Below are 17,417 nucleotides of genomic sequence, written 5' to 3' on the forward strand. Positions count from 1 at the left end.
GCGACCGATTCCACCGAAAAACACGAATACTTTAATGCAAATGAATGAACACTTCTTCGTTATAAGTTATGACCGCTGTTTCTACGGTGGTTGTCAGTTCCATCTATCGGATGCTGGGGGGCTCTACTACTGGACTACACTGCTCAGTAAGCTCGCGTCATACATTGACGACAAAGCTTTCTCCACTATTGGTCGTGTCCATGTCGCTCAGCACTTCGATCAGGAAGTCCAGACAAGAGTCGTCAAAGTCCGACAGGTCCATGCCGGCGTCACTGTCTGTCGAGACCGTACTGGCACTAGAGCAAGGGCTGGGTGGATCAAAGCTCGACGCCTGCTGTAGCTCCCCCTGAAAGGAGTTTTGTTGCTTCTCGGCCGACTCCATGGCCAGCACCGAGATGCTGATCTTGGATGGAGATGATAGTGGCGCACGTAGGCGACTGGCAAGTGTAGGGTCCACGTGGCCGTTAGGGTCCTTCCTGTCCTTTGCGAGCTGACAAAGCTGCACCATATCCTCGTCCAGGCGGTGTTCTGGGCGCACGAGCTTCTTGCGGTCCTTGCGCAGGCCGCGCAGGCGACGGCCGACCTTCTCGTAGTACTTTTGAGCGTGTGTCTGAACTTGACGTGGCGAGCGCGTGCCCACGTAGGTAGCGATCTTCTTCCAAGGGCCATGCGGGTAAAGCTTGAGACCATCCAGAAAGCGGTCATGCTCCTCACCTGACCAGAGCCCTCGCTCAATAGATCGGGTACTGTTGGCGGGTTTCTTCATTATTGGTTTGAGAAGAGTGAGTTGATCACGTGTGAGCGATATGGAGCGAATTCCGAACTGAGCGGGCAGGATTGATGCGCAGTCTCTACTGCAACGAGAGGGGAACGTATGATTCATGACACGGGATGTCCGTCTGCCTGGTTATACTTGCAGCTCGATTATGTTCCGCTGGTGTTTAGTCGCCTGGTACTGTGCGGGAGCTTTTGTGTCAAACTCCACATCAAGGGATCCATGCGAGAAGAACATGAGGTGGGCGAATATCCAAGCGGTAGACGAGAGTCACACGCCGCGCAGGTTGGACACGAACAGCTTAATAGCGTTGTCAAACCAGTACCATCAACAACGTTGATTCACAACAACAAAACGGCACAATTATGGGTTAATTTCTCGGGGGCTGCGATTGTCGCGTTTGGTCGATAGAGCCATCACCATGAATGGCGACGAGAGGTGATATCCGCGGCATTCAAGTCCTTCCTCTGGACGAGAGAAGTCAAGCCACGAAGACTTCTCCTTGTAAGCTTTTGTCTACAGATACTCTGTGTCTATACAGGTAACAAGGTGCCAACAAACGGCCGTGGTAATGACTAAGGGATAGCCTCCCGCCTCAGTATCTTCGCTATTGCAGCACAGCCGCCAGCTGGGAGCAATTTTTCGGTCTCGTTTTGCTGTGCGCGAGGATCACCACTAGAGCTTAGGAACGGTATTTGACAGTTTGCGCATATGGATAGTACAGGCCTCCGTCAAATCCCGATTTCGGAATTCCGGGTATATAAGCGCCTATAGTATCGAAATTCTAGAATCCGCTCGAATTGCGCATTTGCTGCGAATGGCGCAGTCCCGCCCTATTATTCGCCGGCGGCAGTATAAGGTCATTTTCGCCGGAAAGGTGTCTTCGCGGCTTCATTTCCGAATTAACAACCTCGAATTCGCACCAGCATGCCCGCCGCCAAGAAGTCATCGAAGCGCTCCAAGCGACAGCTCTCTGTAGCCGAGTTCCGCGCTGCTTCTGCCGAACTTTTTCGTGAAGATGAAAAGCGCAAAGCTAAAATCGCTCGAGTCGTTCCTCCTGCCCGAGGTTTGGACTCGGATGACGAGATTGACTCGCCGACGCCTCGCTACGACCTGTGTGTAGCTGCTGAAGGACCGGAAGGTGTGCTCAAGCACACGAACTTTTCGCAAGCTGAATTCGATCGGATCTGGGAAAGAATTGAAGACTTTGTCGCTGCTAACTGGGGCGTGGGACGTGGCAAGAAACCCGAAGAGGCTCCAAAAGACGTGTTTTTCATGTCGGTCTGCGCGATGAAACACTGTGGCAAGTGGGATACCGTCGCTCACATGTTTGATAAGGGCTCATCCACCTTTCAGAAGATGGTACGGGGCTTTTTAGAGGTTGTTACCCCTCGCCTGTACGAGCTATTCGTCACTTCACAAGAGAAGATGTCGGTAGAGAAGCTCACGCTTAGCGGGCGCACATTTGACAACTTCAAGCGTGCTCGATACGCCACCGACGTGACGTTCCAGCAGTCGAATCGGCCCCGTGGAAACCACCGGGAATCGATCGGGTACTACAGCGGCAAGCATCACCTCTACGGCTACAAGGTCGAAGTGTCCGTGCTTCCTACAGGCCTCGCTCTAAACTGCACTCCACACGCACGGGGCAGTGTCGCTGATATTACATTGTTCCGAGAGAACGCCGAATTCCATGTGAATGCACTCAAGAAGCAGTCGTCTGAGGTGAACCTCCCAGACAACGATCCACTGCATGACACGCATCCTGATGAGTGGGCTGTACTGACGGATAAAGGGTACCAAGGTTTGGAGGTGGACTTCCGTGCGATCCACCCCAAAAAGCGTCGGGGTCGGCAGCCTCTCACGATTGCTGAAGTTAACCAGAACGACAGGATCTCACACGATCGAGTGATCGTGGAGAACTACTTCGGCCGGATGAAGACACTTTGGGCGTTGATGGCGGACAAGTACCGCTGGGACGAGCAATGGTACGACCTGTACTTTAAGACGTGTCTGGCGCTGACTAATGTCCACGTTCGACTTCGCCCGCTGCGTTCCGAGGACGGGGAACACTACCGCCGATACGAGTACCGCCTGAGAGCCATCGGAGTTGATGGCGAAGAGGAAGAAGAGGAAAGACAGCAAGAGTACCGGCTGAACCGACGGGTGAGAGTGGAGACTAACTCGCGCCGCCATAGCTACGCGGACGCCGACGCGACTTCACGCCGCACCATTAGTGAGCAAGACGAGTTAAGTGAGTCATTTGGCTCGGAAGGGGAAGAGGAGATCGTGACGCAGCTGTGAGCTGAGCAATTCGGCTGGGGGATCTTACGAAGCGACCTATTAGCGCAGATACTTAGTCAATTCTCCCGTTTGGCGTGATTTCCAAAGTGTGTTAGCAACTTCTTCCTTTAAGCCCTATAAGCGACTTGTGAACGGAAATGCGCATTTGCTGACCGATTTCGGAAGTCGATTTGCAAATGCACCTTTTGTCAAATATTGACCTTATAGGTTGATACTGATTTTGCGCTCTACTGTTAGCAGATGGGTGTGCCTTGAAAGTGAGCACTATAAGGGTTGGATTTTTTAGACAGGTTGCGGCAGCGTGCGTGGACGATGCACACAATTTGGTGACAAGGCAGTCGCTCACCTCAGCGTGAGCATTGTAGCGCCGTTGGCAAAGCCCATGAAAGCACCAGCGATGCCACGTCGCCAATGTGTCATTCCCACGGTGGTGTCAGTTAAGTTAACCGACAGTTTTGTCGACAGGCTCAATAGTGGTGATCACTACTATGAGCACGACGCTGTCGAGGATTCGAAGGAAAAACGTGGCGTTCCCATGTCCGAAGGTAGGAATCTTGCAGCAACTAGAGTGGCACACCGGTACTGCAGTCGTCATCTTGTGTTCGGCAATACTATAGCCTGTCACGCACTTCGTCTTGCTGTCCACCAAGAGAACAACCACGGACTAATACAGGACAGGCTGTCCTGCTCAGGTTTCGCGCGGTGGAGCTACTAAAGCGTGTACCATCAAAGATGCCGCGGTTATTGCTGTTGAATCTCGATGGGATGGTACACTGTACCATTTGTAAATCGTAAAATAAACATCCACCTGTGTAATCACAACAATGTAGCCATATTTTTTGTTCCGCGACTGACCTGTTGCTGGTGGCTACGCATGACAGCGTGTGAGGAACTTCTCGAGCGAGAGGAGGACAGCGGCCGACGCATTCTCATCGTGCGCGGCTTTGATGACGCAATTTACGCTGTCCTTGCCCAGCAGACGCTGCTGTAGCCCGTGCTGGAGCTTGCTCAGAGTCTTTTGGTGCCATGCAGGCAGCACCAACGGCGGACAAACTGTGGCTTCAGTTCCTCCATCTGACCAGAAGAACTCCACTACAGCGCGACTGCAGTGCGGCAGCAGCATCCACTGATCAAACGGCAGTCGATTCGTCTGTGAAAAAAGCCGCAGACGGCGACAGTGCACGCGACTGAGCTCTTCCCTCTTGAGACCATGCAAAATGTCCGTGAGCATCGCCGTGGGGTCTACTGGTTTTATCAACTGTCGAGCGCTCACTGCCACAATCTCGCCCCCGCGGGTGTATATGACTGTGATCTGTTCGTACAATTCGGCCGTACGCTGCCGACGGGGCGAGAGTTCACCCTCATCACACGTCACTGTCGACACTCGCTTGGTTCCCACCACCTTGTGCACTGGTCGAATGTTTTCACTATCCGATGGAGACATAACTGCAGCTAACTGCCAGCTTTCAGGATTGAGAAGTATCTTCATATTCTCTACCGTAATGCGAAATACTTGACGTGTAAGTATCTGCAGCATTCGTCGCGGTCGCTCGGGCTTTTTGAGCACGCCAATTTCATGTAAGAAATCTTCATCTTCTTCTCTCGGTCTCCACATCCGTAGAACTTGAGCACCCCAGATTGCGTCGCTAAAAGCTGACGGCGTTGTGATCATATCGTACCATGCATGAGATGTTAAGCTCAGTCGGTGCAGTCCACGGACAGTGAGGAACTCCTGAAGCCGAAGGAAGTTTCCACGACCATAGCCACTGGTTAAGGTTTGTGATCGGTTGTTCAATGGCATCGCACCGAAACAACTAGAAAAGGTCTCTTGATGAGCTTGGAAAAGGTCTGGGTCCAACTTATACTTCGACTGCTGATATACTTTGCACTGGTTGGGTGCTGCCAGTAGGGCGGGGTTGCTGAGCAGTAGAGCAGGTGGTAGTGGCTTCCCAGAAGTCGGACAACTTTGAGCATCGCTCGATCGATGTGCGTTGATTGCTATTGAAGTCACCGAAGGGCACAACGCGAAGGAATCGGACACGTTAGCGTCAATAGACCGAGCTACATTGCGATTCTCGTAAAATGTAGCCACAGGTGGATGATACTCTGTACTCTTTTGCTGTGGTGACGTCGATGCTTGAGCAACAGGTTCACGTCGTGGAGCTGCTACGTGGAGGAAGTCAAAGCTATTCAGGTCATCTAGTGACGCATCCGGTCGAGATGTGCGCCGTGTGAACGTATTAAACTTTCGTAAACGTTTGGTTTTCGGTGGAGGACAGGTACTTTCACTTCCGTCCGTACTGCCTCCAAGTCGACTTGCCGTGATGCTGTCGCTCCTAGTGAGCATTTCTGGTGCTGGTTGATCGCCGACAGAAGATAACGCACGACCAGTTACAACACGAGACGGTCGACGTGGCTTGGTTGTTTCTTCAGTTGAAGTGTTAAATGTGACCTTCACTCGCGCACTGAGTGATGGCGAGATCCGGATGTCACTAGCTTCGATGCTCTCTCGACATGTTTGGGAGCAGTAGGCTCGAGCCAAAAGCGAAGCTCGCATGGACGACGACACCGGCTGAGGCGTATCGGAGGTAGAAGCTCTAGCAATCGGTCTTTTGATATGCGGACGGAAAAAACGCGCCTTGCAGTTCCAGCAAGTTGCCAGTGGGATGTTGTTAGAAGACGCAGGCTTTCGTAGTAGAAATGTGTGTTTCGACGCTGTGGGAGGCTTTGCAATGTTTTGCTGCGGTTGACTCGAGGTAGTTGCAGGTGCTAGAGGTGAAATCAATGGGAAAACGAGTGCTGCACCCGCTGAACTCATGACTGAGGAGGAAGGCTGGCGATCATTCGCTTCCAGTGACGAGTCCACAGAGCGAGAAGAGCCTGGTTGAGATCGATTCGTAGCACAGGCTTTCTCTAGTCGCCGCTGGTGCTTCTTCAGCTTAACAAATTCAGTCTGGAAATCCTTCCAACTCGAATCGTTTGCTGATGTCTCGAAAAGTTTGCGGAGTTTGGGTGCCGGGGTCTCTAGTAACATTTTACCAGTAATTTGTTCATTCACTACCACCTGTGCGTAACTTCCGAGTTGCTTGTCTTGCAGATAATGTGCAAGCTCGAGGGAGTCCCAATATCCAGGCATAATTGTGACGCCTTCGTCCATGTCCTCACTCGACGAAGTCGTCTCGTTTTCCTTATTTCGCGGAGCTGCAGCCCCTTTCCATTTCGTGCCATTCTTGCCAGAACTTCGACGCCAGGCCTCTCGTTCCACTTCAACCACTACTTTGACGTTGGCAAGTCGGTCTTCCATCTGCGCAATGTCATTTTCCAACTCCTGCGTCGTGGCCGACATGCTTTGCAGCTACACCAAGCGCTCAAGTTCTTGCGCCTTGAGTCTAGTAAAATGCAAGTCATCAACAGAAATTTCTATTTATACTGACAATTATTTTTGCGGAAACGGTAAGTTCAGTGCTTGATATAGGAACGCAATCTCCATGGCGCTCTCCTCCAACTGTTCCAGACGCCCACCGCCGCCGAAATGCCCCTCGTCTTCAGTCATTTTCAGCAGCATGAGACGCTTGTCGCGCTTTGGCAACGAAGCCTGCACTTTACGCATCTTGTACATCCACTTGGCAGGTTCCCAGAACTGCACTCTCTGGTCATTCAGACTACCAGTCACGAACATGGCGGGATACACCTGATTCTCGCGTACATTTTCACACGGCGCATAGGATTGAATGTACTCGCGAACTTTCGGTCCAGTTGGATCGCCCCACTCGTCGTATTCGTGAACTGTCAGCGGCAAAGTCGGGTCTTGCATAGTACCAAAAATATCGACGAACGGCACCTTCATGATCAAAGCCTGGTACAGCTGCGGGTACTCGTTGGCCACGTACCCCATGATAAGCCCACCAGCACTCACTCCCTTTCCAGCGAGTCGTTTGGGGCTTGTAAACCCTACGTCAAGTAAGTGATGCGTACACGATACGTAGTCATCGAAAGTGTGTCGCTTCTCCATGCCCTTGCCGGCCTGATACCATTGCAAACCTAGCTCGCCGCCACCACGTACGTGAGCCAGTGCAATGACCCAGCCACGCTCCAATAAACTCAAATGTTCCAGCTCGAAATCAGCCTCAAGGTTGGTTCCGTACGCCCCATATCCGATCAAGAGCGTTGGATTCTGCCCATTCAGTGTGATATCGCGACGGTGGATGAGTGTCAGTGGGATTTTGACACCCAGACTACTCATACTAGGCACGTAGCATCGTTGGCAAATGTACTGCTCCGGATCAAAAGATGACTTTGTGGTCTTGCCAGTGTGGCGCTTAATATCCAGCGAGCGATCAGTCAGCTCTGTCTCTTTGAGGACATGTAACTTTCGGTTCTTCATATCGTAATCGTACACGATCTCTGGGACTAGAGGTGTGGACACTTGGAAGCGTACGCGGTGTGCATCATAATCGCGGTTAACTCCAGGAGAAACTCGACAAATCTCGTGTTCCTTGGGCAACGGAATGTAATGGGGAGTGTCATCATTCTGTTCGCCCAGAGTGCACACCCGAATACGAGGAACACTGTGCACGCGCTCATAGAGCACCAGGTAGTTCTCAAACAGATCCACATCCTCGATTTTCACGTCTTCATGCTCAGGAACGAGCGTTTCCCATTGGCCAATCGACGATTTCGCATCTGAATTCCCTTGACACGTTGCGATCTTGTAGTTTAGCGCGCCATCAGCATTCGTGACAATGAAAAACTGTCCTGCAGCGTGGTCTGCGAAATACAAAGTGCCAGCCTCGCGTTTACGCAACAGTTGAGGCTGTGCGTCGATGTGTTGGCCGTCCAACGCGTAGATTTCGGATGTGTTCTTGGAGTTGCAATTGATAAGCACAAACCGCGCGTCCTTGGTCTGCGATACATCCACGAAGAAAGCCTCGTCCTGCTCCTCGTAAATCTACCACATCGAAATGCAATTTTCCGCCAAGTTGCAGACCCATCCCCCTTTTTGTCAGTCAAATCTGAACTTTCCACTTCAACTCGGAAGAAATTCATCGTTTTCGTCACGTACCAGTTCTTGCGCATGAGTTGCCAAGTTGTATCTGTACACTGCAAATGGCCGTCCGTGTGCGTCCACCTTGGTATAGTAGAAAACTCGTTTCGGCGGCGGGGCTGAGCTCCACTCGACGTTCTTGATGCCTGTGACGTTTGCCAGAGCGTGCAATGTCCCCGACTTTAAGTCCCTCAGCACCGCTCGACACTGTTCGTGGTCGTTCTCCATGACAAGCAACAGTTGCGTTGCATCAGGGGAGATTTTCATGCCCGATACGAACTGAAACCCGTGGGTAAGTGAAGGCTCCACGTTCTGGTTTAGCACAATTTCCTCTTTCGCTGAAGTCGCCGTTGCATCTGATTCGGCCTTTCGAAGTCGACGGTAGTAAACAGGAAAGTTTTCACCTGGTGCTTGCCGCATGAAGTACTCGTGCTTGCCGATGCACTCGGGGATGCTGAAGTCTTCGCGCAAGAGGCGATTTCCGAGTTCTACGTTGAATGCACGCTCCACCTTACGAAACTTTGGCTTGGAGAGTTGGTTTGCCAGATAATTTCGCTCCAGCTGGCAACAAGGTGGCAGACAATTTCGCAAAAAAACAAAGTTTAGATAATTTCCATTGTGACACACTGCCAAAGCTCTGGTAAACCTTGAGGAAGCGTTGCAAGCGAGGGTTCTCGGGGTCCTTCATCCACTCCCAGGACGTGTCGACAGCTGTAAAGCATCCGAGCTGCTGTTGGGTCAGCGATGAGGCATGGAAACGCCGAGTAGCTGCTCGAGATGGCGCGAATCGGCGCGTAGCGGCGCCCAGAAGCTTCGCACCGATACTAGTGCGTATCATGGCGCCGTTCAATTGTGGCCGCCCAAAAATAGGAAACTCTAATTCGTGTTTTTTTGGTCCGATTTGTGCGCATCTGATTTATTTGCCACCTTTTTTCGCGGCGCGACTGTAGCTATCGCCAGCTGACTTGGGCTCACGGCTTGTCTCGCCAATGCAGCCACAGCTGCGGCCAACTTATGGTCCACGTGGATTCCTCCACACACCGCTAATCTCGACATTATGGCATGTCGGAGCCTCTCATCGCTGCGATAAACACTGGAAATTATGTCGTGTCAAGGCGTCGTCAAGGCACAAAATGTGTTCACCACACGAATGAAGCCACTTCTTAGCAATTTAGCACGTTTTGATTGGACAGTACATTTTTTGCCCTATCCGCGACTGAGGAGGGGGAGCAAGCAACGAGAAAAAAGGAGCGTCGAGCGTTCACTCGCGTATACGACAGCAGGAGCCTGGAGGAGCTCACCAGCCGCGTCAGTCTAGAGGAGACAGCCCCGCTACGCCAACAACACAGGACCCAACGCGGCGTCGAAGAGGTGTAGACCAATGGAGGGAATTAAGGTGCATCTACCTGCCTTTGGCTCTTGGCAACAGCAATCTTGGACCTCTCTGTCGCTTTAGGCTAATGGCAAATGTTCCATCGTTTTCCACATCGTGCAGGTATACACGCCAGACACAGAGCACGTGTGGCTTCCTGGTGTGATCTGTGGTGCTAGCGGTGACGGCAAGAAGCTCACGGTGCGGCTGGATGAGGTCGTGGGACCGAAGGATGCGTCCGTACTTGAGCAGATCCCATCCGAGCGCGAACTCAGTGCGTTCGCCGGGTCACAACGCGCCGTGGACCTCACAGACTCGTCGGTACTGGAGGCGCTCAACGCGAAAAACACGTCGGTCGAGTCTGGAGACAACAAGCCGTCGCTGCCCCTACAAAACACGAGTGAGAGCGCCAGTGGGTTTGAAGACATGATTCTCATTGATCACCTGCACGAGGCCTCCATCCTCTACAACCTGAGAAGGCGATTTTTCCGTCGATTGCCATGTACGTTTTGCACACTCTGTTGCATGTTGCGTCGCTGACAATTTTTGCCAATACATGTTGCACTTGGCAAATATTTGCAGACACGTACACAGGACGTATCTGCATCGCCGTGAACCCTTACCAATGGCTGGATCTGTACTCCAAGCAAACAATGGAGAAATTCAGCGACGGCAAGCGGGAAAACAAGCCGCCGCACGTGTACGCCGTGTCCATGGAGGCCTTTTTCAACATGCGGCAGAAACAGGAAAACCAGAGCATCCTCGTCTCTGGTGAATCCGGAGCTGGCAAAACGGAGACAACCAAGATCGTCATGAGCCACTTGGCAGCTCTTGCCACCAACTCGAACTCGAAAGTCATCCAGCAAATTATCCAAGCCAACCCGCTGCTGGAATCTTTCGGTAACGCTAAGACCGTGCGCAACGACAACTCCAGTCGCTTCGGTAAATTCACGGAGCTTCAGTTCACAATCGAAGGCCAATTAATCGGCGCCAGGTCTCGCACGTATCTGTTGGAAAAGAGTCGCGTGACGACTCAAGCGGATGGGGAACGCAATTTCCACATCTTTTACCAATTATTGGCGCAACGTAAACAGTTTCCCGACCTGGAACTCGACATGGTTGAGTCGTTTAAGTACGTTTCCGAGCGAGCCGAAGCCCCCGGAGGCGACGAAGAAGGCGATCTCAGTCGCACCCGTGAAGCTCTGGAGCTCGTGGGCATTGAGCAGCCCTTGCAACAGGAAATTATCCAGATTCTGGGCGCTGTGTTGCATCTGGGTGAGACGGAATTCACTACTCGCAATGGAGACGTGGATGCGTCGCAACTGGTGGATTTAAAGCATTTCACTGTGGCCTGTCGTCTTCTGGGCGTTGAGGTGGACGCTCTGGAGCGCGCAGTGTGCAACCGCAACGTGTTTGTGGGTCGAGAAGTGATCCTAAAGCCCATGACGCACGACCAGGCGGCGGATTGTCGCGATGCGCTGGCCAAGAGTTTATATTCCAAGCTTTTCTTGTGGCTGGTGGAGCAGATTAACCAGACGATCGGAGTGAAAACGACCGGGGCGGGGTCATTTATCGGTATTCTGGATATCTTCGGCTTCGAACACTTCGAGACCAACTCGTTCGAGCAGTTCTGTATCAATTACGCCAACGAAAAGTTGCAACAGAAGTTCGTACAGGACGTGCTCAAGACGGTACAGATCGAGTACGAAGAGGAGAACATCTCGTGGTCGCACATCACGTTCGCAGACAACCAGGACGTGCTGAATCTCATCGAAGGCCGGTTGGGTGTCATCAGCTTCTTGAATGAGGAATCGCTGCTCGCCACGGGCACAGACGCGTCGTTCGCGAGTAAACTGGGCGCTGTGATGGAGAATAACCCGCTGCTGGAGACTCCCAGACTTAATAAGTGCGCCTTCTCCATCTACCACTACGCCGGAAAGGTGACGTACGACGCGTCAGGCTTCCTGGACAAGCACCGCGACGCCATTTTGCCCGATATCAAGCAGTGTATGAGCAAGTCGAAGCTCAAAATCCTGTCCAAGATGTTCACGGACGACGTGAATGCCAGTAGTACCGGTAATACCGGCTCCACTGCTCGTGGTAGAACACGCAGCAGTAGCACGAAGAAAGGAGGACACGCACAGACACGACGAACTACCGTCGGCACGCAGTTCAAGGAGAGTCTGTCACAACTTATGGAGAAGATCGGCCTCACTGAGGTTCACTATGTGCGTTGTTTGAAGCCGAACCCGCTGAAAAGCGCCAACTGCTTCTCGCACGGCGACATTGTGAGTCAACTGCGTTGTGCCGGCGTCATTGAAGCCATCCGTGTGTCTCGCAGTGCGTATCCGAGTCGTATGCCTCACTTGGAGTGCTTCAAGAAGTTCCGCGTGCTGTTAACTGGCGCTGTGCCGACGCAGAATAAGTTTATCAGCGACTCGGACACGGAACACATCAAGACTCAGTGCGAAGAGCTGATGGACAAATTGTTACCGGGTCGGAACATCCAGGATTACCAGGTGGGACTCACGCGCGTATATTTCCGCGAAGGAGTGCTGGAAGAACTCGAGACCAAGCGCGGCTGGGCGCTACGCAAGTACGCGATCGTGTTGCAGAAGAACGTGCGGTGCTGGCTCATGCGTCGCCGTTATCTGCGTCAGAAGCAGCAGATCGTGGTCATCCAGAAGTATTGGCGGCGCTATGTGGTCCATAAACGCTACTTGACGCTACGTCGAGGTGTAGTGTTGCTACAGGCGCAAGCTCGCGGCGTCGCGGCGCGTAAAATGTACCGCGTGCTCAAGTTCGACTACTGCATCGTGCGGTTCCAGGCGTACTGTCGTATGCACACGGAGCGTCAACGTTATCTCAAGAAACTGGCTGCTGTTCGAAGACTACAAGGGTTCTTCCGCTTCTCTCTGCTGCGTCTCGTGTTCCTAAGGAAGATGGAGAAGGAGAAAGCGTACAAGGAACTCGGATCCAAGGTGGCGCAGCTGCAGATGAAGCTGGACAGGAAACAGGTGCATACTGGAGCCAAGATGTCTCCGTCCGCCAAGAACCGGTCGTTGAGTCCGTCCGACGTGCCGCACGCGTCCGGTCCCGGCAGTACCAGTAGCAGTAGCTCCACGCGTGGTTCGATGCTCAACAGCCGGTTCAGTGGCACTAGTGGCATCTTGGACGAGAGCAACGAAGTGATCACTGCGCTTCACGAAGAGAACGAGAAGCTTCGTCAGCAATTGGAGAAGCAGGAAGCGGAGATTCAACGACTGAAGACTGAGAACCGGACGCTCAAGAACTGGCAGCAAAGTAAAGAAGTGGGCGAACAGGTGCAGAAACTGGCACACAGAGACCAGGAGAGCAAGGACCTAACGTATCTGGCTGCGATCGAGACGGAGTACGAGAAGCTGCGCGCGTACATCTGCGAGTCCCGCGATCTACCGACGGATGTGGGCAGCATCACGCAGGCCAACAACGCGCCGCCAGCTACAGGCGGTCGCAGCTCGTTGACGTCCGTGGCGTCGGATAAGTCGCTGCTTGCGACGGCGGCGGCGAACGGCATTATGGACCAGAAATCGGCTGAGGCGCATCATTTGTTGATGAAGAGTGCGGCGCGTATTGCACACGCCAAGAGTAAAGTGTCCAGTAAGGGCAATGCACGTCGCGTTAAGGATCATTGGGAAGAGATCCGGAACTTCCCGCCGCCGATGCACTACTCGTTGGGCTCTGTGCCGTGGAAGCGGCTGCTAACGGACTGGGCGCAGGGCAACCCGAAGAAACTCGACTACATGACACGCTGGCTCAAGAACGTCTTGGACGGCGGGCCGATCGTCTCGGACACGTTCCCGATGGGTGTGGAGCTCAAGTACGTGACGCCCATGATGCTGGATGGGTTTATGCAGTTGGTGATCCCCAAGCTGGCCGAGCGACCAGATATTCAGGTGCATGTGCATACGAAGGAGTTCATCGGAACGAGTATGCGGATTACTCTGTCACAGTTGGAGCAGCAGGGCAGTCAGCGTACACCTGCCCACCCGAGAATGGAGCGCTCGGCGCCGATGGAAGTGGAGGATTTCCAGCGCATTTCTATCCTCGCCAACTCCAATAGCCGCAACTCGAGCAGTCGGATGTCTGCGTCGACGTTGAGTCTGTCGCCCATGGAGTCGAGTTCGGCGATTTCGTCGGGTAGTCCGAGCAGCTATCGCTCCAGTATCTTCCGCTCCGGACGCAGCAACCACAGCGGTGAACACAGCGCACGTAACTCGTTCTTCCATCGGAACAAGTAGAGAATGAAGAGTTGGCAAGACGGAGGTAAAGGTGGGGGACTAGATGGAGTGGCGGCCTATGGATAGGTATGTGTTTAGTGGTAGATTGGGTAGCCATCGGTAACACCTGGATCGGCTTTCGGTGGAGACGAGAGGCTTCGATCTTTGCCGTTGTACGCAAGCCACCAGGACACTTTTAACAGGAGGAAAACAGGATTGATCATGCTTGATAAAGTGTTGATTGCTTGACGCAAAAAAATGTCAGTGAAAGGCGTGCGTGTATTAGATTTGATTCGCGACATCTTCTGGACAGCAACCGATATAGAAGAACTGAAATTGGATCGCCAAACATTCGTGTTTGATCTTTGGCAGCCTCCTCTGGACTGTGAGAGCATGAAAGTTGAGCCTGGATTCTCACCACTTGATATGCTGCGTGACTCAACTAACACAAAACGCATGCGTGCGTTCACAACTCAGCCAGCTCTGACCAGTGGACAGAGGAAGGAATCCGTGGCATTGGCATCCGACCTGGTGGAGCTGCGATATGAAGAAATGATGAGTGTGGTTGTCGAGAAGTCCGACTTCGAGAATCAAGGACGGGCTCGTCATGTAGCTTTGGAAAATAAGCCTCAATTTGTAAATGTTCTCGACAAGTCGACAAACTCAATACTTTTGTTCGCGTAGGCGGGTGACCTTAATTCTCTGAATATGGCTAACTCAAATTGTCGAGGCCACAGAAAGGTGAAAAACATTTGCCGCAACAGCCTAATAATATTTCGTCCCGCGAGAAAGTTGAGACTTGAAGCAAACCCGTAGCTGGCCACACACTTGGCAAATGAGTCGCGTGAAACCAGACGCTGGTCAGAAGACTTTCAGCCGTCTGTGTCCAGACTCATGCCGATATCTGGACTGCCAGCGAAAACAGACCCAACAAAAGTGCGCTGCAGCCCAGAAAAATGAGGACAGAGACTCTACGACTTCGATATTTTCTCTCATAACTCGCTATCGCGAAAGCATTGCTCTAGCTGTACAATGACGCATTTATTCCGGAACGGAATGACTGATCTAAGTCGATTGGATATTTGTGGCCCAGAATCTCTCCGTGCGTTTTGGCTGGTCTCCTCTTACATTGCGGAGCCCCCAAGCCTGTCCGAGTGTCTTTGATCTTGCCTCGGAAATCGCGACAGAAGGCCAGTCATTCTTCAATTTTCCTTATGGCGGCCACTGCTACAGCACAAGCCTCGACCGCCGTCTCAGTTGATATCACAACACCGTCCAACTCGACTCTGATGATATTGTCCTCTCCGACTGCTACGCCGGCTACTGCCAGCTCCAAGCTCTCAACTATGCCCAATACCGGTAAAAATGTTCACCCGAGCCGGGCAGTAGGCGTTTGGTCCAGCCAGGAGCACGACCGCTTCCTTGAGGCTCTCAAAAAGTATCCTCAAGGACCCTGGAAAGCCATCACGGGATATATCGGCACTCGATCGGTCCGTCAGGTACAAACCCACGCACAGAAGTATCAGGAGAAAGTATCGCGCCGTCTTCACGGCATGCAGACAGGCAAGGCCATTCGCCTCCGTCGTGAACACCGCATCGATCACGACGTCTTGGCACTGCCCACTCTAATCAGTCTACCACCTGAACTACGAAACAAACATGCGCGTCGAAATAGCAGTAGGGTGAAACCTGGCCCAGTCATAACAACCAGGACAGCTCGGGAGTTTCAGCGGCCTACAATTGTGCCTGTGAAGCTGGATCACAAAAACTTCAATCTGATAACGGATCATGATGGAGCTTCGCCATCCTCAGTGGCGTCGTCCTTCCATTTTGACGACTCGGTCTTCGCGCTCATGGATGTGGACGACCTCCCGACACTGAGCGAGTCACTCGATTTCTTCATCGAGAACTTATCCTAATGCCGATGAAGGACAATATCCTTCATCGCGTAAATTTCCTTAATGCACAACCAAATTTCGCTGCGCTACTAACAGAACCAGCAGAGTCGTGTGACTGTGTCAGAATATATCCCTTCAGTATTTATCTTCATGCATACGTATGTACTATACTTGCAAACCTCGTTTCATTCCTGAACAACTAAAGTATAGTAGTACATGTTATGCATCCGAATTAAAGTTGATTCATGAATTTCATCACACGTCTCGTTGTCAAAATCAAGCAGATTGTCATGAAGGACTCCTTGTTAAACTTTGGGCCCGTGTTCACAGCGATTTACACGCAGAAAGCGCTATTAGAGCAGATGTCAGTCCGCCTTGCACGATACGTACTGTATACTGTATGATGCAGTTGTATTTTAATACATGCGTAGCTACTGCTATGGATATTACGGGTATCAATATCGCCAATTTTTTTTTAAAGAAATAAAAACACAAATATTACTAATGTATTTTATTTGATACTGCAAAAGTTGCAATACTACTGAATATTTAGTAACAGAATTTAGAAGAAAAGTATCTTTTTTGTGTTATCATCAGGGCGAACCTGCTATATTTTTGTCGAATGGCTGAGTTACAGTGAGTAAACACAACGAATGGCACTTGTTTCCCAGAGAAAAGAATATGATTAAAAAAGAAAACTTCGCCGGTGACAAATAACTACATTTTGCTATGCACATAGTATACATATTTTGGTCGTATTATATACAGTGTGGCACATAGCAAAATCTCAACACAGTGACAACAATCAGCAATATGCTATGTCCTGCAGTACAACGCAATCGAGAGCTTTGGTTCCGGAATAACTCGAGGTTTTGGAGCAACGATTGCTAGAAAAAAGGGTCATTTTTCCCTTTGGTCCAGAATTATATTCCAGTGGAACAGCACGATCCTTGGTAATTCCACTGGAACGAAGTAGTGGAACATCCATCGGTAATGTATCCGTCATTAATTCACATTTTATCCAGATTGTCGTTGTTCCAAGGTCGCGCTGTTCCAAGTTCTTTAATGCCATGTTCTTGCGTGACTGCTAATTATCAAGTACAATAGCATTACTTCATACGGTCCTCTGGGTACGCGGAATAGCCATCGAGAACCAAGTAACTGCTACAGAAAATTGCAGGACAGACTCTGATTTGTTGTTTCCATCAGCCAATGTCTTGCATCCAGTTACGCATACAACGCCAATTTGTTCTTGCCGCTGCTGCTAGTCAGTATATCCATCCTATATGCAGAAGTAGATACGACAACCACCACGTGACTAGAAGAAAGGCACAAAATATTAAATATTTCAATTACTATATCAATACTTAACCCTTTCCCGATAAAAGGAAGCAGAATGCCGCCTTTCCTGGTTTTCAACTAAGTAAGACGATGTATCCTTGTTAATGGAGGCAAAATGACTCCTTTTATAATGAGGCCCTGGATTTCCCGTCGGTGTGTGGGTCTGGGAATAAGCGAGTGAACAATTCCCCGACGTCGAACCCAGCTATCTCGGTCTAGGAATATTGTTGGAGATCTGCATATCCTTTCAAATCGTTACACAGAAACTGTTGGCTACCTGCAGTTGGAAACTTGCATAGTGTCGACATGCAAGCACCTACACGGTTCATGGAGCTCCTCTTGTCGCCTGCTACCGATGGTGAAACTCGCGCTGGCCAAGATACCCCAGCGCAAGTGTGGTGAAGTGCCAGTTGGCTTTTGCGAA

The 17,417-nt window shown here is 51.4% G+C and overlaps 8 protein-coding genes across 8 annotated transcripts; 5 read left to right on the plus strand and 3 right to left on the minus strand.

Moving 5' to 3' along the window:
• Positions 1–29: 29 nt before the first annotated feature.
• On the minus strand, positions 30–1,440 carry PPTG_16217 (hypothetical protein). The gene has a single exon (XM_008913841.1). It carries the CDS (start codon positions 881–883, stop codon positions 158–160), a length of 726 nt encoding a protein of 241 aa, XP_008912089.1. The 5' UTR covers positions 884–1,440; the 3' UTR covers positions 30–157.
• Positions 1,441–1,506: 66 nt separating this feature from the next.
• On the plus strand, positions 1,507–3,297 carry PPTG_16218 (hypothetical protein). Its single transcript, XM_008913842.1, has one exon. The coding sequence runs from the start codon at positions 1,703–1,705 to the stop codon at positions 3,077–3,079; it is 1,377 nt and encodes a 458-aa protein (XP_008912090.1). The 5' UTR covers positions 1,507–1,702; the 3' UTR covers positions 3,080–3,297.
• A 43-nt stretch (positions 3,298–3,340) lies between these two features.
• Positions 3,341–3,903, plus strand: PPTG_23905 (hypothetical protein). Its single transcript, XM_008913843.1, has one exon. It carries the CDS (start codon positions 3,462–3,464, stop codon positions 3,792–3,794), a length of 333 nt encoding a protein of 110 aa, XP_008912091.1. The 5' UTR covers positions 3,341–3,461; the 3' UTR covers positions 3,795–3,903.
• On the minus strand, positions 3,841–6,425 carry PPTG_16219 (hypothetical protein; the record flags this gene model as incomplete). The annotated part of the gene is made up of 1 exon (XM_008913844.1): positions 3,841–6,425. One exon carries the CDS (start codon positions 6,423–6,425, stop codon positions 3,948–3,950), a length of 2,478 nt encoding a protein of 825 aa, XP_008912092.1. The 3' UTR covers positions 3,841–3,947.
• A 90-nt stretch (positions 6,426–6,515) lies between these two features.
• PPTG_16220 (hypothetical protein) lies at positions 6,516–8,961 on the minus strand (the record flags this gene model as incomplete). The annotated part of the gene is made up of 3 exons (XM_008913845.1): positions 6,516–8,027; positions 8,142–8,684; positions 8,770–8,961. 3 exons carry the CDS (start codon positions 8,959–8,961, stop codon positions 6,516–6,518), a joined length of 2,247 nt encoding a protein of 748 aa, XP_008912093.1.
• A 1,034-nt stretch (positions 8,962–9,995) lies between these two features.
• On the plus strand, positions 9,996–13,775 carry PPTG_16221 (hypothetical protein; the record flags this gene model as incomplete). Its single annotated transcript, XM_008913846.1, has 1 exon — positions 9,996–13,775. The coding sequence occupies one exon, from the start codon at positions 9,996–9,998 to the stop codon at positions 13,773–13,775; it is 3,780 nt and encodes a 1,259-aa protein (XP_008912094.1).
• A 237-nt stretch (positions 13,776–14,012) lies between these two features.
• On the plus strand, positions 14,013–14,438 carry PPTG_16222 (hypothetical protein; the record flags this gene model as incomplete). Its single annotated transcript, XM_008913847.1, has 1 exon — positions 14,013–14,438. One exon carries the CDS (start codon positions 14,013–14,015, stop codon positions 14,436–14,438), a length of 426 nt encoding a protein of 141 aa, XP_008912095.1.
• A 196-nt stretch (positions 14,439–14,634) lies between these two features.
• On the plus strand, positions 14,635–15,893 carry PPTG_16223 (hypothetical protein). Its single transcript, XM_008913848.1, has one exon. The coding sequence runs from the start codon at positions 14,969–14,971 to the stop codon at positions 15,671–15,673; it is 705 nt and encodes a 234-aa protein (XP_008912096.1). The 5' UTR covers positions 14,635–14,968; the 3' UTR covers positions 15,674–15,893.
• The last annotated feature ends 1,524 nt before the right edge of the window (positions 15,894–17,417 follow it).

The sequence above is a fragment of the Phytophthora parasitica genome (genome assembly GCF_000247585.1).
Source record: "Phytophthora parasitica INRA-310 unplaced genomic scaffold supercont2.56, whole genome shotgun sequence".
NCBI classification, from domain to species: Eukaryota; Oomycota; class Peronosporomycetes; order Peronosporales; family Peronosporaceae; genus Phytophthora; species Phytophthora nicotianae.